Source organism: Bison bison, unplaced genomic scaffold, assembly GCF_000754665.1.
Source record: "Bison bison bison isolate TAMUID 2011002044 unplaced genomic scaffold, Bison_UMD1.0 scf7180017864499, whole genome shotgun sequence".
In the NCBI taxonomy this organism is placed as follows: domain Eukaryota; kingdom Metazoa; phylum Chordata; class Mammalia; order Artiodactyla; family Bovidae; genus Bison; species Bison bison.
The window spans coordinates 6607704-6630898 of record NW_011495058.1 but is presented as its reverse complement, the minus strand read 5'-3'; the positions used below and the strand labels follow the sequence as shown (position 1 = coordinate 6630898).

The window sequence follows — 23195 nt, the reverse complement described above, 5'->3', positions numbered from 1 at the left end:
ACAGGAAGACCCTCACAAGTGTATGACCTGCCACTTCGGAGCCACACAGTCGGCTTTCCACACTCCAGAGATGAAGAGAGGCTCATGAAGGGCTCAAGGACTTTCACTTTGAAAATCGTCACCCGTAGCATGTGACATCAGGCTGCTGACTTGGAGCAGTCCCTCTAGAGCTCAGGGCAGCCTTTTTGTGCCTCCGCTTTCACCCCCCACCCCCTAATTCCCCGATGTCAAGCAAACTTTTGAACTGGACCCTTCTTCCCTCCATCTGGGAACTATATGTATCTCAGCAGTCCTGGAATCCAAAGTGGGAGTGACCAGATTTTGATCATTAAAGTGAGATTAAAATACTTTAGGCTGACCTTCTTTTTTTCTCTTGACTACTTACATTGAGAAGATCACACAATCTTTTATCCACTCAGCTCCAGGATAGGCTGAGGTGAACACAAGGAAAATGGATAGACGTGAGCACCATTGTGTGTGTGCTTATATGTGTAAGTAAAAGTGAAAGTCGCTCAGTCGTGTCCAACTCTTTGCGACCCCATGGACTATACAGTCCATGGAATTCTCCAGGCCAGAATATTAGAATGGGTAGCCTTTCCTTTATCCAGGGCATCTCTCAACCTAGGGATCGAACCCAGGTCTTCCACATTGCTGCTGCTGCTGCTAAGTCACTTCAGTCGTGTCCTATTCTATGCGACCCCATACACGGGAGCCCACCAGGCTCCCCTGTCCCTGGGATTCTCCAGGCAGGAACACTGGAGTGGATGACCATTTCCTTCTCCAATGCATGAAAGTGAAAAGTGAAAGTGAAGTCGCTCAGTCGTGTCCGACTCTTAAAGGCAGATTCTTTACCAGATGAGCCACAAGGGAAGCCCTATATATGTTTGCTGCTGCTGTTGCTAAGTCGCTTCAGTCATGTCCGACTCTGTGCGACCCCATAGACAGCAGCCCATCAGGCTCCCTCATCCCTGGGATTCTCCAGGCAAGAACACTGGAGTGGGTTGCCATTTCCTTCTCCAATGCATGAAAATGAAAAGTGAAAGTGAATTCGCTCAGTCGTGTCCGACTCTTAGCAACCCCATGGACTGCAGCCCACCAGGCTCCTCAGTCCATGGGACTTTCCAGGCAAGAGTACTAGAGTGGGGTGCCATTGCCTTCTCCCTATATGTATAGGAGTGCGCAAATACATATAGTGTGTGTATGTATATATGATTATGTGTGTGTATTCATATATGTGTGTGTATATATATATAGTATATGTATAGGAGTATATATATGTGTGTGTGTACATATGTGAGTATGTGTGTGTTTATATATGTATGTGAGGGAATAAATATATATGCATAGTGTGTGCATACTTATATGAATGTGAGTATATATATGTGTGTATGTTGGTTATGTGTGTTTATTTTATAAATGTATATGAGTGTGTGTATATATATGTATGTGAGTGTGTAAATATGTATGTAGGGTGTATATATCTGTATATGAGTATGTGTGTGTTTATATATTTATGTGAGCGTGTAAATACACAGGCATGCATGTGTGCTAGGTATCTTCACTTGCGTCCAACTCTTGGCGACCCTGCGGACTGTAGCCCACCAGGTGCCTCTGCCCATGGGACTCTCCAGACAAGAAGACTGCAGTGGGTTGCTATGCCCTCCTCCAGGAGATCTTCCTGACCCAGGGATCGAACCCACATCTCTTATGTCTCCCACATTGCCAGGCAGGTTCTTTACCACTAGCACCACTTGAGAAGCTCCATAAATACACATTCAATGTGTGAATATATGTGTGTATATGTAAGTATGTGCATGTATTTATGTGTGTGTGTATAGTGTGTGTGCATGTCTATGTATGTGAGTGTGGATATATATATATATATATAGTTAAATAATGATAATATATAAAAGAAAATCCTTATGTTAAATAAAGAAACCCAAAATGCTAGGTAACATAAATAATAACACCATCTAATATAATCCTAATTTTCATGTGTTATATTTCAGTTGAATACGGTAGGAAAAAAACCTTTTAAAAGTCAGAGCCCTCTTTAGAAGTCTGATTGCCTGCATTCTTGATTTAACCTTCAAATCTGTTTCTAAAAAATTTCCCAGGTGTGCATAGTTTATGCTGAAAACAATGCATGCTAGGAAGATGGAGACTTTGTTCTGTGGCAGAGTGAGAGGTCACTTTGACTAGAGGCAAGAAGCCTTTTAGGAAGCTGGAGATGCTTTCTCTGGACCCTGTCTTAAAGATGTAAATCTTATTTCAGCAACAGGGTTTAGCAATCTGTGTAGGAAATGAGGCTGATCATTTAACTGACGATGCATCTCTTTTCTCACCTCACATAATAAAGACACTGTTCACTTCTGATGGACTTCACAATATTTGTACACCATTTGAATGTATTTAGAAGATGGTGATTCTCTGGTAAGTTTTTAACATATTCTAGATAGCAGAAGATACACATGAACCTTGTCAGGCTCTGGGTATTGCTCAATGCACTGAGTGCATTTCATGTAACTCCCTTAGGCAGAAGCTCTTACTAGTTAGGGATAACTGAGGTCTAAGGGGGATCAGGTTCCTTAGGAACTATTCACAAGTACCCACAAGCAACTGGCACTAAGGGACCCTCACAGGTGAACCTCTACAAGATCACCTTCAACTGCCACTCTATATACCATTCATCCTGCTATTAATAAATTCATTTTTACTTTTAGATGGAGGCTAAGTTTATATTCCCTATAACAGTCCCAATGGAGAAATTTTAATGAAATTGTAATCTCTTTGCAATTGGATAAAAATGTTGTTAATATCTATAACTTATAAATATGTGGGATGTTTCATATCAGAATATTAATGGCTGCAGGTTAGAAAATCTATAGCTTTAGGTTAGAGATCTTTCTTTTTTTCTTTACTGGAAATGTTTTACTACTGTGGGTTCAACCAACCATGGGGAGAAAATATTCTGGGGAAAAAAATTCCCCAAAGTTAGAAAAAGCAAAACTTGGAAGTCGCAATACATTGGCAACTATTTTTTATGTAAAATTTACATTGCATTAGGTATTGTAAGTAATCTAGAGATGATGTGAAGTTTATGGGAGGATGTGCGTAGGTTATATGCAAATACCATGTCATTTGATATAAGGGATTTTAGTATCCTTGGATTTTGCTATCTGAGGGGATCTTGAAATCAATTCTCCATGGATACTGAGAGACGACTTTACTCTCCTGACCTAAGGCAGTTTCTGCCACTCCTTACATTTCTGCATTCTTTTTGCTAGTGTGTGTGAGTAGAGAGAGAAGAGAGAGAGAGACAATAGGAAAGGAGAAACACAGGTACGGGTACATCTTTCACATTACACTTGAAGTTTTAACTCCAGAGTTATAAACATTGAGGCAGTTATCACCAATTCAGCTAGGTTAACACAGGAGGTAAATATGGGACCAATAAGTCATTTAACTGGTTCATTTTTCCCAACTTTCAAAGTAATGATGTCCATTACTGTTCTGATATGCCTCTTCCAGAGATCACATCAGAACTAAAAAAATGGTCCATATAAAATTTCTTTTCAATATAGTTATCTAATATATGTTCTGCAAACATATCACTACCCTAGGACTCAGAGAATGAGTTTGAAGACAGACCTTTTTCTGGCTCTTTCCTTTTGTGTGCTTAGTTGACTCGGATCATCAAAAATGCAAAAGTCTAGCTAATTTGTCACTCAGGATTCAAAAAGTTAGCAAGCAGGTTCCTGGAAAATCTGTGAATACTATATATATATATTTTTTTTTTTTTTTTTTGATGCGTGAGTTTTGCTGGGGGCAGGGGTGGGGACGCAACAATAACAAAAAGAAATGAGTGACAGGCAGCCCTGTGTCTGAGGCCTTTGTTCCTCTGAGGAAGGGTCTGAAATAAACTCAGCCTGCTGAGCAGCTATAGGAAATGGCATGTCTTTGTTTAGGTGGAAAAAGCAGGTTCAGTTACCTAAGCGAAGGAGAGATGACCACGGAGGAAGAGCTGCAGGCAGCTTGGGTTTTGGGTGGTATTTATCACCCTAAAAACTAACCAGAAAGTGCCTTCCCATTGGGACAAATTCTGTGAAAGTTCAATTTTCTCCACCGCATACTTTGAAAAATAAATACAACGATGGCAGTAAACTTCTGCTTTCTTTGAAGCCAGGCTTAACATGAGTGGGAGCATTGTACTCAAAGAAAAAAGTCTGTTACAGTCCAGTACCCGCCAGGCCCCCGCAACAGGCTGAACGGCAGGCTCTATAGAGCTGGCTACTTCTGGTTCAGCGGCAGTGAATACCTTCAGTCAATATCTGCTCAAGGCTGGACTGCTGAGCACAGCACAAAGAACACAGGAATTTATCCAAGAAGCTGGCACTCACTCTGTGAATATGCACTACAATTAGGGCCTGCTTTCTCTGTAACCAATGACCAAATTCAATATTTCAATCACTAGAAATATAGCAAAACAAAACTACTGTATAGAGAATGAATAAAAAGAATTCAATATTCTGTGATAAACCATAATGGAAAAGAATAGGAAAAAGAATGCATGCATATAAGCTATGACCAACCTAGACAGCATATTAAAAAGCAGAGACATTACTTTGCCAATAAAGGTCCATCTAGTCAAAGCTATGGTTTTTCCAGTAGTCATGTATGAATGTGAGAGTTGGACGATAAAGAAAGCTGAGTGCTGAATTGATGCTTTTGAACTGTGGTGTTGGAGAAGACCCTTGAGAGTCCCTTGGACTACAAGGAGATCCAACCAGTCCATCCTAAAGGAAATCAGTCCTGAATACTCATTGGAAGGACTGATGCTGAAGCTGAAACTCCAATACTTTGGCCACCTGATGCAAAGAACTGACTCATTTGAAAAGACCCTGACGCTGGGAAAGATTGAAGGCGGGAGGAAAAGGGGACGACAGAGGATGAGAGGGTTGGATGGCATCACTGACACAATGGACATGAGTTTGAGTAGGCGCCGGGAGTTGGTGATGGACAGAGAAGCCTGGTGTGCTGCAGTTCATGGGGTTGCAAAGAGTCGGACACAACTGAGCAACTGAACTGAACTGAACTGATATGTATAATTGCATCACTCTGCTATACAGTAGAAATTAACATACTGTAAATCAACTATATTTCATTTTTAAAAAAGGAATATTGCAAAACAGAAAAAAGTTATATGCCCTTAAAGCACCTTGTCTTTGTTTTGTGTTCATTTCTTAATGCAAAGTAAAGTGCGTGGGGATTCATCTGCCAGCTCATTAAAATTTTTAAAGTTTAGGAATTGAAACTTACCTATATTTTCATACTTAGACTAGGAACTGTGGATGTAGATGGTCTAAGGTGGTGCTTGAAAATGAGGCAGGCTTTACAGTTATTTAGTTGATCATAAGAAATGATAACCAAACAATAAAACATTTTCTTTTTTTGAACTGATATGATATACAATGAAAAATGTTGGGAATAGCAATAAAAAGTAGCCTAGAAGTTTAAAACAGGAGAATGACATGACCTAGATGGATGGGATGGGGGTAAGAGGGTGGGAGGGAAGCTCAAGAGGGAGGGCATATATGTATACATGTAGATGATTCGTGTTTTTTACAGCAGAAACTAACACAACGTTGTGAAGCAACTATACCCCTACTGAAAAGAAAGAAAGAAAAATAAAGCAGAGAAAGAGGATAGTGAGGTTAGAAAGAATGTGTTAACTTAGATCAGGTCTTGGCAAACTTTGTGTTACAGGTTTTGTTCATTATCTCAGCTACTCAACACTGCCCTTGATTGCTAAAGCTGTCATAGAATGGACAACAGTAAATAAGTGACAGTCACTGGATTCCAATAAAACTTTATTTACAAAGACAGGCCCTGGCTGGATAGTTCACAGGCCATAGTTTGGCAATCCCTAGTCATTAGATGGTTCTTAGCCAAAGACCTCTCTGATTAGGAGATGTCTGTGCAGGGAAATGCATGAAGCAAGGGAGCAAGCCATGGACACCTAAGGGAAGAAGGTTCCAGGCAGATACATGTTGCAGTCTCATCCAATATGGCTTACATTTTATAGAGTATACAACTGTAATCATTGATCATTATTTATCCATGTTTTCTTACGGTCCTCTTAAATGCCACTATTAAGTATTTTTCAACAGTTCTCCCAAGTGATGAATTACAATTCACTGAACATTCCATGCAGCTATTCCAGATGCTAGGCATCACAAGTTCTACAGTAGCAAACCTTGATGTATATCTAATTGGGGGGCGGGGGGGAGCTGGCAGCTACAGATAAGGCTTTTACTAGCTTTTCTCATTACTGTCATATTATTAACTTAGAATTTTGCAGAAGACAATGACAGTCTGTGACATTCAAAACTTCTCTCTATATATATATTATTATTGTTGCTGTTGTTTTGGCCACTAAGTCATGTCTGACTTTTGTATGACTCCATGGACTGTAGTCTGCCAGGCTCCTCATATATATAAATAGGTTTCCCAAGTGGCATTAGTGGTGAAGAATCTGCCTGCCAATGCAGATACAGGGTCGATCCCTGAGTTGGGAAGATCCCCTGGAGGAGGGCATGACAACCCACTCCAGTATTCTTGCCTGGAGAATCCCATGGACAGAAGAGTCTGGCAGGCTACAGTTCACAGGGTCGTAAAGAGTGGGACACAACTGAAGCGACTTATATGCGTGTACACACACATATAAATAAACTGAAGCAGCAAAGGCTCCAGCGTTCATTTTCATGAGGAGAGGATGAAAGTCAAGTGCTAGGAATGTAGTGTCTGATGTCTAGGTTTAAATAACCACGACCATTAACTTCTCTATGTCAAGGTTTCCAATCTTGGAAAAGAGCCTATCGATAATAACTGCATCATAGGGCTGGCTATTCTATTATATGCGATAGTTTTGTAAAGTCTCTAAAACTATGCTCACAGTAAGTACTGAAAAATGTCATTTTACAGTCATGGCCATTATTATATATATAATTTTTATTGTGAATGGCTGAGTCATTTCTTTTTTTACCCTTATATTTGGAATTTTGATATCCCATATTATATTATCAATTAAAGATTGCTAATTTCATTAATTTTATTTCCACATGAGACATCTGGGAAGGCAGCTATAAATGGTACTCAGTCATATAAGGTGACTTTGGACCTTTAACCAGGAACTGATTTAACGTCAGGAGATATATTTAGGCTTCCCAGGTAGCACTAGTGGTAAAGAACCTGCCTGCCAATGCAGGAAACTTAAGAGACATGGGTTCAATCCCTGGGTCGGGAAGATCCCCTGGAGGAGGGCATAGCAACCCACTCCAGTATTCTTGTCTGAAGAATCCCATGGACAGAGGAGCCTGGTGGGCTACAGCCCATAGGGTTGCAAAGAGTCGGACACAACTGAAGTGACTTAGCATGCACACATGATGTATTTGGTGGTGAACAGCATCTGACACGGCAATAGGTATTTATATTAATACCATCTTCAGTGTCATTGTGTCCTTCTAAGTCCTAAGTGTGCTAATTTTGTTGGCAGGAGATGACACACTCCACCAAGGTAAAAAAATAAAAACAAAGAGTATGGAAGTCATCCTGTACTGGCCTGAAAAAGGACAATCCATTATCATCATGGAAAGCAATAACTATCCAGAAGTCACTCTGTAAAGGCACGGGCTCAGCCTAGCAAATTCAAAGACATACACAGATGGTCTTTACCTGTCAGACATGTGGTTATAACCTAGTTCATTTTCTTTTTTTCTTTTCTTAGGGTAGAAGTGCGGAGAAGGCAATGGCACCCCACTCCAGTACTCTAGCCTGGAAAATCCCATGGATGGAGCAGCCTGGTGGGCTGCAGTCCTTGGGGTCGCTAAGAGTCGGACACAACTGAGTGACTTCACTTTCACTTTTCACTTTCATGCATTGGAGAAGGAAATGGCAACCCACTCCAGTGTTCTTGCCTGGAGAATCCCAGGGATGGGGGAGCCTAGTGGGCTGCCATCTATGGGGTCGCACAGAATCGGACATGACTGAAGTAACTTAACAGCAGCAGCAGGGTAGAAGTGAGTGTTACAAAGTGTACAAAGTGTTAGCTACAGTAGTTGACACATAGGCCTACCTGCAAGATATTGGGGGTTCAATTCCAGACCACTATAATAAAGCAAATATCACAATAAAGTGTATCACATGAATATTTTGATTTCCCTGATCTGATAAAGGCTTCCCAGGTGGGGCAGTGGTAAAGAATCTGCCTGCCATTGCAGGAGATGCAGGAGACATGAGTTCAATCCCTGGGTCAGGAAGATCCCCTGGAATAGAAATGGCAACCCACTCCAGTATTCTTGCCTGGAAAATTCCATGGACAGAGGAGCCTGGTGGGTTAAAGTCCATGGGGTCACAGAGTCAGAGTCAGAGCATCCACATAGCAGTGTATATAAAAGTTATGTTCACACTATACTTTAGTCTATTAAGTGTGTAACACCATTATGTTTAAAAAAGTCAATGTTTTTTCATTAAAAATATTTTATTAAATATTCATTAAATTTTAAAATATTTCATTAAAAATATTTTGTGAAAAAATGCTACCTCTCAGTGAGCAAATGCTGTTGGAAAGATGCGCCCATAGACTTGCTCAAAACACAGTTACCACAAACCCTCCATGTGTAAAAAGTTAAATATCTGCAAGCACTATAAAGAGAAGCATAGTAAAATAAAGCATGCCTGAAATCTGAGATGTCATCACACTTTATCAGTCTTAATAACGTTTAGGGTAGAGCACAAACACAGGAGGGGAGAAAGGACTTGCCTTTGTTAATTTTTAATTGCACTATTAAAATATTCCAAGCCAGTTATGCCCCCAAACACACATCTTACTGGAGACTTTCCTGGGACTGAAAAGAATGAAATCACTATTATACATTAGGAGCCCATCACAAAGTTTAAGTGATGGCTAGACTGAAGGCTGCTTCTGAATAGTTATTAGAGGAGCTCCACTAGGCAGAGTAGCTAGCTCACACTGGTGCAGAATCTAGGGAGGGAGGGAGGAGAGAACAGAGAGGAACTGAGTAGTAGTTCTGGTCACCCACTGCCTCTTTCTTTCTCTAAGCTTTTACCATAATGATCTATCTTTTCTTAGATATTTCTTTGTCTGGAAAGAAATGTATTTATTCAGACTCCAAACTTGCTACTCATCTCCTAGCTCTAACTCTAAAAGGGTTGAGGGAAGCCTTACTTATTTTCAAAGCCCTCTCTTTCCCAGCTAATATTAATGATATACCATGTACTGTCCTCTCTCCAGGCGCCAGGAAGTGGACCACTTTTGGAGGGAGGAACAGCTCTTCTTACTTAGGTGGAATAATTCCAGGGAGTTAGGCAGTCTTAGAAAGAGGCACATTGACTCAACTAAGAGAGGAAAAAAAAAAAAAGAGCTGCTGTGTCGAAGAGAACATGAGTGCTCATTTCCCCCAGGAGAGAAAAGATGCAGCTGATTTTCTAAAATGAATCAGTAAAGTGGATGGTGAAATGCGACAGCCTGTCAGAGCACTGGCTTAGGGTGCCGTGCTGCTTGCACTCACAGCGCACGACGAGGATAGCTCTCAGCTCCACTGGCAACATCTGTGGGGCTCTAGTTATTGTCATGAATTAGTAACTGAGGCTGATCCTGCTTTGAAAAAAATAAATTGCCGAGCTCAGCAAGAAGCACATGGACCATCCGAAATTCAAAATTCAATTCATACTGGTCCATAAATGAGAAAACTTTGGCTCAAAATAACTCTATGTAAAAGATCAATATTTTTTCCTCAAGTGAAAATCCAGAATGAATGTGGAATTAAAACTTTATAATTTGGGTTTCTATGAATACACCCTGTCTAGCTTTCAAAAGTAAGCCCATGCTTAAATGTGTTCTAACAGTAAAGCCAAGAAAAAAAGCATACACTCAAAATGCAAGTGAAAGCAGTCACTCGAAACAACTGTTTCTAGGGCAGAGAGATGCAATATCCCAATCGTTTAAATTTCCAAGTTGGGACTTTAAAATAAGTAGCAATCGTTAGCCTGGAGAACATCATCCATCTCCATAGGCTGCAACGGTGCCTCCTGGAGTTGTGCAACACATAGCCCTGATGGAGACAGTGCGGAGCAGGAAACAGAGATAAGGCTAAGACCAAGAAACAACCAGATGAAATTTCTGCCAGCGCTATGTGGCTACAGATTCCAGGTTCTGTTGTTTACGCTCCCAATGATCTCAGCAACATAATAAAATATACTCATTAATATTTTTGTAAAACATTGTACTTTTTTCTCCATGGCTTAATAAAACATGAACTCTGTGGTCAAAACAAATGATTTGAGAGAGAACAAGATGCTTCAATTATCTACTGAATGTAAGTTCTGGTGAATTCAGTGAAGAATAACTTTCAGAAGGAAACCGGATATCCCCATACATATCCAGTGTTTCTTAATTTTCAAACTGCTTGAATTAAATAAACATAATGTAGGAATTATACATTTTCTACGGCATTCTTTACATGACAACTCAGGGAAAGACGACACTAACATTTCATATCTCACTTTAAAATCGTGAAGTGAAATTCACGATTTTAAATTAAGAAAGAAAATACTATAAATTTTAACATTATTTTGAGAACTGTATTTGGAACAATTTAAGCTTCTATACTCTGTCTACACTGCCTAACCATAAACTCTGTGAGAGTGAATCGGGTAAGCTAAAGAAAGGCATTCCACTTAACGAACTAGGTTCTTTAACACAAACTGACGTATTTCCGTACATATTTATAAGGCTTGGTGGTTATTATTAGGCTGTAATTGCAGTTGTTCTAACACCTAATAAGCCATGGTTGGAAAAACAAAGGCAGGTTAATTTGTGATTTCCTCTACTCATTCAGAGGCAAATTAAGTGTCAAACAGCTAATACAGAGCATATTTCATTTTATGAGATTTTAATTTAATTCTGCGCCATATCGTTGATGCCTTAATATAGGGTGGTTTATCTAAAAAGAAGAGCAATTTATAAACCTCTTTCAATAGAATCATTAATGATAAGATATGATAGCATAATTATCGCAGTGCCTGCCATCCTTCTAAACAGAGATCTGTTGGCATTTCCATCATCAACACACATCCTGTTTCCAAGAGACTTAGCATTTAATTCGTTACACTGGCACCAGAACAATCATGTGTAAGAAACAGTGAGACTATCCCCCAGTTTGTCTACTTACAATTAAAAATATTTATTCTAAAATATCAGTAAGCTTGAAGAAGGAATTCATAGGGCCTGGACTCCATCTTAGGCCTGTTCATGCTGATCATGCTCAGCCACCTTTCCAATGGACTCTGAACTCTGTGTTTAGTGCCTATGAAAACAACAACAGAAGGATAAGACCCCCTCCAGACAGGGGAACCTTGAAGATCGTATCTAGGTTACTCACCGCCTAAGAGAAAACATACACTAATCACCCCTTCCTCCAGACAGGCCATAAATTTTTCTGTATCTATCGGAGTGTAACCTCGGGTTTATTGATTATCGGCTAATTGTTTGACTGTTTGAGCACATGAGCACATAGCACGTGAATGATGGGATTGTATTTTCCTTGGTTTATGTAAGTCTCAAGGAGTTTGGAGTGGTGGGTTCAGACACGTACACATGGGGTATAAAAGATTTTCACAAATGCTGGTCGGGGTCCTTGGCTAAGAGGAGACTCTGCCTTGGGCCCGCCGGTGTAATAAACTGCACTCCACTATCTGCATTGTCCTTCTGAGTGAGTTTGTTTCCCGGAACGTGTGGCTACAACAAGCTCACTTGATTTCATCGTCTAGAAGCTAATTATAAAGCAAGCATTTTGGAATTCAGCTTCTAGATAAAATCATTTTACTTTTCCAGGTTATCCTCTAAGCAAAGATGTGCTTTGAAGATTTCAGTAACCAAGTCATATTCACCTACATAACCCTCCACCCCTAAAATGATCTGTCACAGGCATATCTACATTTGCATCTAAGAAGGTGCCAAAGCATCCCAGGGATTCAGGATTGAGCCAGGCCAGAACAGAATCTCTGAGTGTTTGTCATGCCCCCAGTTGTCTGGATGCTAACTCTCCGCACTTGCTTAGAGCATCCTGCTTTCAAGGGTGCTCACAAGAACATGATTTCACTGAACTCTTCGATTTGCAATTTGGAGAGTCGGGTAAGGCAGGTAACTTCATTTTCATGGAATGGAACTAATATATGGAAATTGTAGGTTGCCAATTCCCAGCACCAACAAGTGCAAAGCAAGAGCACAATTCAAGCTCTCTGACTGCTAGTCTGCTGTTTCCAGACTGGACCCTTTGAAGGTCTATGGAGCATATTTAACTAGGCACCTGAACAAGTGACTGCCTGCAAATCTAGCAGGTATGGTGACCGCTAAGCAATGACTGATCAGACAAGAATATTCAGCTGCAACAAAGGCACACAAGGTGCTTTAAGGAACAGACTCTAGGAACAACCTTTGAGACTGCCCCCAAAGGTGATATTTGAAACAGGCCTTGAGGGACTTCCCTGCAGGTTCAGTAGTTAAGACCCTGAGCTTCTATTGCAAGGGGTGCAGATTCACTCTCCCATTGGGAAACTAAGATCACATGCTGCTTGGCCAAAGAATAGAAAAAAAAAAAAAAAACAATGAGAATGAGTTAGGCCTTGAGGGTAAGGAGTTTAAGTAGGAGTTTGCCATGCAGGGAGGGAAGACCATTGAGCGTAATGCAGGGAGAATGTCACGTTATAAAAGCACAGAGATGAGACTACCCCCAGCTTCCCAGAGACTACTTCGTAAGTTCGGTGTCTCCATCCAGGACTCTGTAATGCCCAGCAGTCCCAGGGGACAATGACATCCTCCCAGCACCTTCCAGAGCTTCTCTTTGGAGCTTCAGGATTATCTACCAGCTTTATAAGATGAATCTTGGGTTACTAAACATTTAGGCAGCTAGAGAACAATTTAGTCAATTGCTGCTAAATGATCCTAAAGCTTGGCTGAAAAAGCAGGAAGTATAATCATATCAGTATCTGAAGGGTTCCAGGATTATCACAGATACCAAAATCCATGGATCTTCAAATCCTTTACATAAAAAGGCATAGTGTTTGCATATAACCTATGCACATCTTCTGGAAACTTCAATCATCTCTGGATTACTTACAGTACCCAATACAATGGAAATGCTACGTCAATAGGTGTCAGTGTGCTGGAAATTCAAGTGTTGCTTTTTGGAACTTTCTGGAGTTTGTTTTTCCGATATTTGTAATCCAAGGTTGGTTGAATCCTCGAATGCAAAACCCCCCAAAGATACAACGGGTCAACAATACTAAAATCTACAAAAATCCCAGCTCAGCAGCCATATAGGAAATGCAACCCTCTCCCCTGGGATTCTCCAAACTTGACCTGTCTTATCCTGTAGTGTTTTTATCTCTAAGTGAAAGTGAAGTCACTCAGTCGTGTCCGACTTTTTGCGACCCCATGGACTGTAGCCTACCAGGCTCCTCAGTCCACGGAATTTTCCAGGAAAGAGTACTGGAGTGGGTTGCCATTTCCTTCTCCAGGGGATCTTCCCAACCTAGGGATGGAACCCGGGTCTCCCACACTGCAGGCAGATGCTTTACTGTCTGAGCCACCAGGGAAGCCCGTTTTTATCTCTAGCAAGCGAATTCTTTAGATACAGCAATCACGACCTAGAACAAACAGCGATCTATACAAGGGCTTGCTATTCTTAAAATTCTGCCAAAGAACCAAGACTTGGGGTTTTAACTGACAAATTCACATTTGAATTTAACTATAAGGCAAACTATAATGAACCCAGAGGAACTAGTTCATTTTATCATCTTGTTGTTGTTTAGTGGCTAAGTCGTGTCAGACTCCTTGCAACACCACAGACTGTAGCCCACCAGGCTCCTCTGTCCATGGGATTTCCCAAGCAAGAATACTGGAGTGGGTTGCCATTTCCTTCTCCAGGGCATCTTCCCAATCCAGGGATCAAACCCAAGTCTCCTGCATTGGCAGGCAGATTCTTTAGCTCTGAGCCACCAGGGAAGCCCTCATTCTATCATATGAATTCATTTTTTGAAATTTCTCTATGAGTTTTGAAAGAGTGAAGTACTGTGAAATTCCATAGAAAATCTGATCCAAATTACTTCATCACTGCAGAGACTTGAATCTGGGTGAAATCAGTCCTGTGCCTCTCCCAGGTCCAGTGGGCCCTCGCTGGTTCTGTACCATAGAGCACATCCTCATCTGAGAAGCTTGGGTCCCATGGGTACCACAAAACTTTGTGGTTTTTGGGAGAGCAGGATAAATTTCATGGCAGGTTTCAGCCTGAATTTGGAGTTTTCTTCCCTTTGTACAGGGAGCTTTAAATGGGCCTGTTGGTTTTATCTGAATGTATTTTTAGCAGGCTTTAGAACTCTGAAAATACTCATGTTCCAATGAAAAGTCAAAGAATAAGTCACAAGTTTCTGCATTCTCTCTAAATATCCACTTCTCCTTTAATGCTTATAGAAGTCTGAGCACAGATTTATGACTTACCTCCAGGCAAATCTGCTCTGAAATTACAGTTCAGTAATGGGAGATGGATCCAAAAAACTGTGGGTAAAATATTATATGTGTACTTGGGCATATAGTTAGGGCTGTTAATATCAATTAATTCTGTTCACAGAGGAGGACTTGTTTTAAAACAACTTCATTTTTCTTTGACGTATATGTAATTACACAGCTGTAACGAATAGCCATGGAGATGCAATCTACCATCCAAATAACTAGTATTAGTCTTCAAAGTATTTTTGGGGCTTTCTAACTTTACTGTCTCAGAATGAAGGGTAATTACCAGACATGACTAAATGCAAAATCCAGGCCATTCAAAGGGCCAGCCCCTCCCAAAGGTTGACTCCCCTTGTGACAGTATACATCAGTCTTCTGGACAACACTACAAAAGAAAGTCATTTCAGTTTAGGTGCAGGCTATCCTGAATACCTCATCTTCTTTCCCTCCAAACTGAGAGATACCACATTTATCTCCAGGACATTGTCTTCTTCTTTTTTTAATATTTATTTTATATTAAAGAATAGTTGATTAACAATGCTGTATTAGATTCAGGTGCACAGCAAAGTTACACATACACATGTATCTACTTTTTTTCAAATTCTTTTCCTGTTTAGGTTGTTATAGAATATTGGGCAGAATTCCCTGTGCTATACAGTAGGTCCTTGTTGCTTATTTATTTTATACATAGTAGTACTTATACATTAATCCCAAAGTCCTAATTTATCTCCCCTCACCTTTGGTAACCATAAGTTTGTTTTCTATGTCGAAGAGTCTGTTTTGTAAATAAGTTCATTCATATCATTTTATTTTAGATTCTGCATATAAGTAATATCACATGATATCTGTCTTTTCTTCCCTTTCTAATGTATGTTAGTTATCACCCTCATTCTTGCCTTTTATCTCTGTGTAAACCATGTGCTCGATCACATTTGCCATTTTGTTTGGGTGACATTCCCATCAATCAAGTGACTGTTGCAGTAGACACCACAGGGGCTATGAAAATTTACCATGAAAATTTCATTATGACTCATTGTGATCCCTGCAACAGGGCTTTCCCATTAATAGAAATCGGAGCATGAGAAACTTCTAATCCACTCTTGACCAAATACATATTCTGAGAGGGAACCTTCCCATTAGGCCTCTGCTTTTTAATTTAGTATTTAGAGGCCACAGAGCACACGTCAGCAAAAATATATAGGAAATACTTGCCAGCCACCTCGTATGACAGGCATTCTTCAGGAAGCAGCGGGGATGTGCTTCAGTGAGTCCAGGAACGGATAGGCTTGCCGTATTTCAAAAGTAAATCTTAGACTTCTATCACAGCTCCCAAGCCCAGTAGCTGTGTTGGTAACAAAAATCCTGAGATGGTAAAAGCCAGTATTTTGTGGTTTCTTTAATGGGCAAAGTTGTAATACTTACACATGCAACGGAGGGATCGGAGATGGATCATAATGGTAACGGCCCTCGTGGTGTCTGGCATCAATTGGTACAGGAGGATGGAATGCAGGAAAGAGATGAGGAGGGTCTGAAAAGGAAAGAAAGTCCAACCTGTATAAACAGAACACTTTGAAACAGAATTCCCATACGTGAAGCCACATCGCCACACTGTCTTCACAACTGATGCTGAAATTAACCTGAAGACTTTGTGGAAGAATTCTTGAAAGTTCAGGACCAAGCAAATAATACCAGCACATGAGACAGTAGAGCCACTGAATGCAACCTGAACCCAGACAGGAGAGCAAGAAAGAGGTACAACACGTGCCCCTAGCCTGGACGAAAGACTGGCCAGAGTGCAAAGGCTGAAGGAAGCCACCAAGCCAAGAGGAAGAGATGCCAAAACACTTTTTTATTTGCATTTATTTTTTTGGCCACATCCCAACAAGGGACTGAACCCAGATGCTCAGCAATGAAAGTTTGGAGAGTCCTAACCACTCAGCAACCAGGAAATGCCTCATTTTTTATTTTTAAAATGACACTGTCATGTAAATTTTCATATTCTATTTATTTATTTGGCTGTGCCCGGACTTAGCTGTGGTATGCAGGCTTTTAGGTTGCAGCACATGGACTATAGTTTCCTGACCAGGGATCGAACCCACACCCCCTGCACTGGGAGCTTGGACTTTTAACTGCCAGGGAAGTCCTGTGAAGTAAACTTTAGACAAAGACATAATATCACTACTAGTTTTCATCTCTCCCACTTGTTAGGAAAGGAGTTCTTTCAAAAGTCCCTGCTAGAATCCATGTCACATGTAGACACACACACACACACACACACTTAAAAAATTCAAATGCATGCTCCCTCCCACTCCTCCTTGTCCTAGGTCAGGCTTCCAGAATCCCAACACAAGGGCAGCAAATGTATAGGTTGGCCAGAGATGTTACATGGCGTGACAGAGGGACATTTGGAGTAAACTGGGGGTTCCTTTCCTGCAGCCCCAACATTCCCCTTGGACCAACATTCCCTTGGCCTCCTCTCCTGCTCTGGCTCAGGTCAGTCATCACTGTTTTGAGGTTTCTGTGTGTACGCTTACTTAAAATAGTTCTTCTGCTCCCACTTGCCCTGATTATCTCTGACAAATCTGAAAATAAACTTTTTTTTTTCTAAATAGTAATTCACTGAAAGAACTGAAAATAGCTTTACCAGATTTTATCATGAGGAGCACCCCTGATACTAAAGTTTTTCCTGAGTTTCAAGAAGCAATAAAGAAACAAGTCCAAGAGCAGGAGGGGAGCCTTCACAACTCTGAGGCGATAAAGCAGCAAATACACCAGAACTCGTGTTGTGAATGTTACCTTCCATACGTGGTCGCCCTGGAAGCCTGCGTGTAGCTGTCACACCGCTGTTGCCCAGAACACTCCCAAGAATTGATGTGTACACCAAACAGGCCTCAGAAGGGCTATGAGCTCCTTCGAAAAGTCTGAAGATTTTGCCTAGTGTAGTAGACGGTAAAAGCAATTCCAAATGAGACCCTGTGAACAGGCCCTGAGGAATGGCTGGAAAAAGTGACACAGAACCTCCCCATGGGGCAGGGGAGTGGGTGTGTCAAACACAGACGAGGGTATGACTGCATCCTCCACTGTGAGTTTCCTTAAGTCCTGGGGGTGAGTATTATACATGTGCTTGTTGAATTCAAGTAGTTTTCATTTTCCTTCCTATACATTTCTCTTGTCCAAATTTTCTCCAACAAGCATCTTTTAGAATGTAAATATAACAACCTTTTTTTTTTTTTTCTAAATGGTATTTTACTCCCCTCCACCTTTTTTTTAAGACTTTGCTCCTGCTGGCCTCATTTGAGAATCTAAGAATATGATTAGGAGAATAAAATAAGAGAGAAAAACTATTAATGTACAACATTACAGCTCTGACAGCACTACAGAGGTGCCCAAAGCTGAACTTCACCAGGTATAGAACCCAGAAGAAGAGGTTCTAGAGTGTAGAAAATGTGCATTACTCACTGTATATTGTACTTGCTCCTTATAAGATAAGGGGGGGAGGGAATGGTACTGAAAGAGGAAAGGAGTCATCTTGGTATTATCTCATATCGTTGACACTGTGATATCATGATGTACAATGATGCTTAAAATTCAATAGGGACATACTGACTGCCTGATCAAACGCTATACGTTTTATAAAGTGCATCTGAAAAATTCAGTTATATTTTAAATACATCACTTAGGACATTATAAAAGGATGTTGGAATTGTTTTCTTTTGTTTTGTTTTGTTTTGTAACACAAATCTTGCACTAAGTTTAAATGTCCCACATAACCCAGGAATCCTGCAGAGCCCAAATGTCCTATTTCATTTAACTCTTCTGGAAGAAACTGATGCATCCTTCCTAAAACAACAGAAAATTGAGTGGAGTAATGTATTTCATGAATCTGAAAGTCTGACATCTACTCAGTGAATGCTTCATGGTCTTCAGTTTTGAACAATCCCAAATGAATCACTGAGGTTCAGGGTCAGGTGCATCAGGGGTTAGGTGGATGGCCAACAGGCCCCGGGCGTGGTTCTCTCCTCTCCTCCTGCTGGCAGTCACTACTGATGCTCATGGACTTGCCTCCAGCAGACTTCAAACTTCACACAGTCATCCATTCTTGGAAACTGGAGAAGTAAACCTACTAGAACTTGTTGTAAATTAAGGATTCATACCGTCTGACCCACCTCCTCAAGCTTTTCCCTATGCATCATTTTAAATGGTGTTTTGAGGGACTTCATGACAATTCTGCCAGACCTGGCAGATATTTTCACTTATTTACTTCTTGGTTCTTGGCTGTGTGATTAAATTCTCTCCACCAGATAAGTGGGTGCTAACTATATCTGCTTTTCTCTATGTGGGTACAGCTATGAATTATGAAGATGCACAAACCCAGACCTCAAAATGTGGGCAGGTATTATACCTTCTGGAGAAGGCAATGGTACACCACTCAAATATGCCTCATATATCCAAAAAGTAACAGTCATTGTCTTTTATATGAGTATTTATAATTATGTTGCAGTGATTATATGCATCAGGGGTGAAAACTAGGCACACAATTCTATAAAATCAAAAGCATTTACTCAAGCAGTATAAATCTTCACCCCCAGGGAAAACTGCAAGACCCTTATAGACGTATAAAAGGCACTGTCATCTTTATATTTTTACGAAATTATTTTAACAGGATTTTAACCCACTTTCTCTCTCTCATGCTCTTCCTTTTCAAAATGAGAGAGAAAATTACCAAGCATTGCAAAAATATCTAAAAGGAAAGAATTTAGGATTAGAATTAGTAATTACTGGGGCATTTAGTAGTTATTTCCCACTGTTGAGTATGTTTTGTGAGTTTAAAAGTTAATTCTGACTAAGTATGTGATGCATCTTACAGCATTGTTTGCTCAAAGTGTTTATTTATGGTACAAGAAAATTTATGAATCCTGCATTCTGGAATTAGGTTAAATAAAGAACCAAAAAATATGAATACGATCTGACTTGATCGAAGACATCTGATTTTTAGTTTAAGCATTTTTATTCCTATTTGTTTCCTTCTTGATTTAGTTGAAAATAACTTCTCTTGGACTGATAAAGTCTGTGCAGACAATTACACCTCATGTCAGTTATCAGTGGAAATCACACCTCTTAAGCCGCTTTCTAGTAAATGCAATGGAACAGCTCTCTTCCAATTCAAGACACGCTTGACCACAGCTTAACAGTAGAGACGAAGCATAAAAATCAGAACAAGCATGTCCTTTAACATATGTGGCATCACATGACATTAATCCTAACACATCTCTCAAAAAAAAAAAGAAGATGCTGGCGAATCCTCAAACGTGGAGTGCTCCTCTTGCAACTCGGCTCATCGTTTCTATGTGGAAGATCGCAATATACTTCATCAGAGGCCCAAGAAGCTGTCCAAGAAAACCCACAGGACGAGAACAGGCCTGTGTCGCCAGCAGCCACCATAATTATCCACTTCCCAGTTTATTATTTACACATGAGCAGCACAGCTGTGGAGCATCATAACTCAGGAGGATGTGTAATAAGTTACCGCGCCGCAGCCATCTCCTGCTCTGGCCCTCGACAAAACACCACATGATGACTTTTCCAAAGTCAGGCGAAAACTGCTGAAGCAGAAGGAAGTGCCACTAAACCTGGCTCCCTCCTATTTATCATACAATTTCCTGACTGATGGTTCCACAAACCAGCTGTTAAGTGCTGTGTACTCTGCTGTCAGCAAACTAACGGGCTAAATGGAAGACAGGGAGAATAATGTGCAGAACTGGGGGAATCAATTTTACTGAAGGAATTAAAATTCTACCAGGTGGGGGTGAGTCTGCAGAGCAGTGGGAAGCAGTCAACTGTCCATGCTTTGGGTTGCAAAGATGATTTATTACAGACTCGCGAGGGGTTTGACTATTGGACCAAATGCCTCTTAGACTAAAGGGAGATTTGCCAAGTGCGTATTATCGGAGGCGCAAGTGGAAGAGTCTTTAAACCCCATAAATATGTAATTGGCTTGACGCATGTTTAAATTGAAATGCATAGTAACAATATTTATGCTGGGTATAGTTGTTGGTATTCAATTTCATGCTGGCTGTCATCAGACTGTGCATTGAGGGTCTCATTAGGAATGAGAGGCATTGATTTTTGGGTCTCCTTACAATAGCCTGGGTTGATCATAAAACGTGTAGCCAGAGAAAGACACTCAGAGGTTTATCTTCAGTTGCTGCGTGCTTCTCTCAAGAAATAGTTTTAATATCCTCAGGCTATGAGATCTCTTGGATGCCATTTGGGGAGACTGTTTTTAAGGTTTGAAATTTACATACAAAAATTGTAGATTAAAAAAGAAAGATCAAAGCCAGCTCCATTAGTGCCCTGAAGGAGTAATTCACCAAATGATACTTTAGTGGCCTGAAAGTGCCCAGGAAACAGTATGAGAGGACCCACAAGAGTAAACCGCCCAGGGCATAAATTCTCTTGGCTTATTTAAATCCTGAAGTCATCTGTTCACTGACTTTGGAATTTATTCTAGACGAGAACTAGAAATGATTTTTCTTGTCATTGGGATCAGCCTTGACTGTAGGAATGTCCAGTCCCCTCCAATTCACTCAATCTCCTGCCACTGGTAGAAACAGTAAAACCCAATGCGGGCAACATCCATGATGCCAAAACCAAGGTAATCATCCAGCAGAGCTCAAATGACAGGTCTCAAGAGGGGAAGGGAGGGACCCTCACCACTCTCATAAGATGACAGAGAGGCACCTGGGCCTCATCTCTGCCTCTTCCCATCTGGGCATCTCCAATCATCACTTTGGCATCTACAGACCTTTTCCAGGGCTCAGTGGCATAAAGGAGACATCACTATGTGGACTGACTCCAACACCCAGACTGACTCCCTGCTCAGACACCCTCATGTTCCTGTCTGTGAACAGGATTATACCATGGACAGAAAAATGCCTATGGACCACAGGGCACCAGAAAGGGGCTGATCTGGCCCCTCTGAGGACAGCCCCAGGATATCTGACGAGGATTATCTCAAGTAATAAGGCAGTCTGTGGTCCTGTTGGTCTGCTATGAGCAGGATCTCTGGCCTGGAACCCCAAAGGGACCCCGCTGTGGATTTGCTGGGCATCCAGGTGGAATCATCCCATGAAGCATTTCATGGGGAATCAGGAATCTTCTTTCTGGTCTTACATGTATGTGGTGTGGAACCAGAAATATCTCCAGAGTCAGGAGTGTAGACCATCTTGTTTATAAGACCCGCTGTAATGTGGTACAAGTTTTAAGAAACTGTAATTCTGGTATACTCTAGACATCTGAGAGATGCCTTGCAGTAAAAAAGATCTATTACTTTTCACTTTACACCATGGCAGGAACCTTAACTTGTAGAGCATACGTCATGGGAGGCAAACTACTGCACCAGGCAGTTTTTGTCAATAAAGTTTTATTGGAATACAGGTGCTGTTTTGTTCATATACCACCCATAGTTGCTTCCACACTGCAGTGACTGCCTTGGTGAGCTGAGACAGAGAAACACGCAGCCCATAAAACCTAATATATTTTATACCTGGAAGTGTATATATGTCAATCCCAATCTCCCTCCCACCCTCCCCTTCCCCCTCATGTCCACATGTCCATTTTCCACATCTGAGTCTATTCTTGACTTGGAAATCGGTTTATCTGTACCATTTTTGTAGATTCTATATATGTAGCACAATGTATGTTAGTTGTTTTTCTCTTTCTGACTTACTCCACTCTCTGTGACAGACTCTAGTTCCTATAAGCACAGGAAGCTCAGTTCTGGGCTCTGTGATGACCTAGGGGGATGGGGGTGGCTGGGAGGGAGGTTCAAGAGGGAGGGGATGTATGTATGCATACAACTGATTTACCTCATTGTATAGCAAAAGTACAACATTGTAAAGCAATTGTATTTCAATAAAAATAAATAAATACTTTTTAAAAAATGAATATACTTCCTTCTGGCCCTTATAAGAAACAGTTTAATGAACCTTGTCCCAGTATACCCCGAGAAAGCAATTCTCAGAAATGTTTACAATTCAGAAAAAACACATGCCAATTTTTTTCTTTATGGATGTGTAGTTTTTGAGAGGTAACATATTTCATATGTGTAAAATACTGATATGCCAATTTGTGACTTAAAAATATCTATAGACGTGTCCATACTGGTAATTACTCAGAAAAGAATATTTATTCTATGATTTTAGCAAAACCTATCACAAATAAATTCTAAGATAAAAATGATGATGGATTAAATTAACTATAAATCTAGCAAGTAATGGCAATAACCACTTAACATTTGCAAATTTAAGTTTGGAAGAAACACAAGCTGGAATCAAGATTGCCGGGAGAAAAATCAATAACCTCAGATATGCACGTGACACCACCCTCATGGCAGAAAGTGAAGAGGAACTAAAAAGCCTCTTGATGAAAGTGAAAGAGGAGAGTGAAAAAGTTGGCTTAAAGCTCAACATTCAGAAAACGAAGATCATGGCATCTGGTCCCATCACTTCATGGGGAAACAGTGGAAACAGTGTCAGACTTTATTTTTGTGGGCTCCAAAATCGCTGCAGATGGTGACTGCAGCCATGAAATTAAAAGACGCTTA

General features: G+C 40.7%; 1 protein-coding gene across 5 annotated transcripts in view; it reads right to left on the bottom strand.

Moving 5' to 3' along the window:
• The window catches only part of GLI3 (GLI family zinc finger 3), a 321249-nt gene that overhangs the window by 128210 nt on the left and 169844 nt on the right, over window positions 1-23195 (bottom strand). For all 5 annotated transcript variants that reach the window (XM_010829081.1, XM_010829080.1, XM_010829082.1 and 2 more), the window contains one exon: window positions 16013-16118. In XM_010829081.1, coding sequence (XP_010827383.1) covers window positions 16013-16118 — 106 coding nt within the window. The remainder of the gene's footprint in view (window positions 1-16012; window positions 16119-23195) is intronic.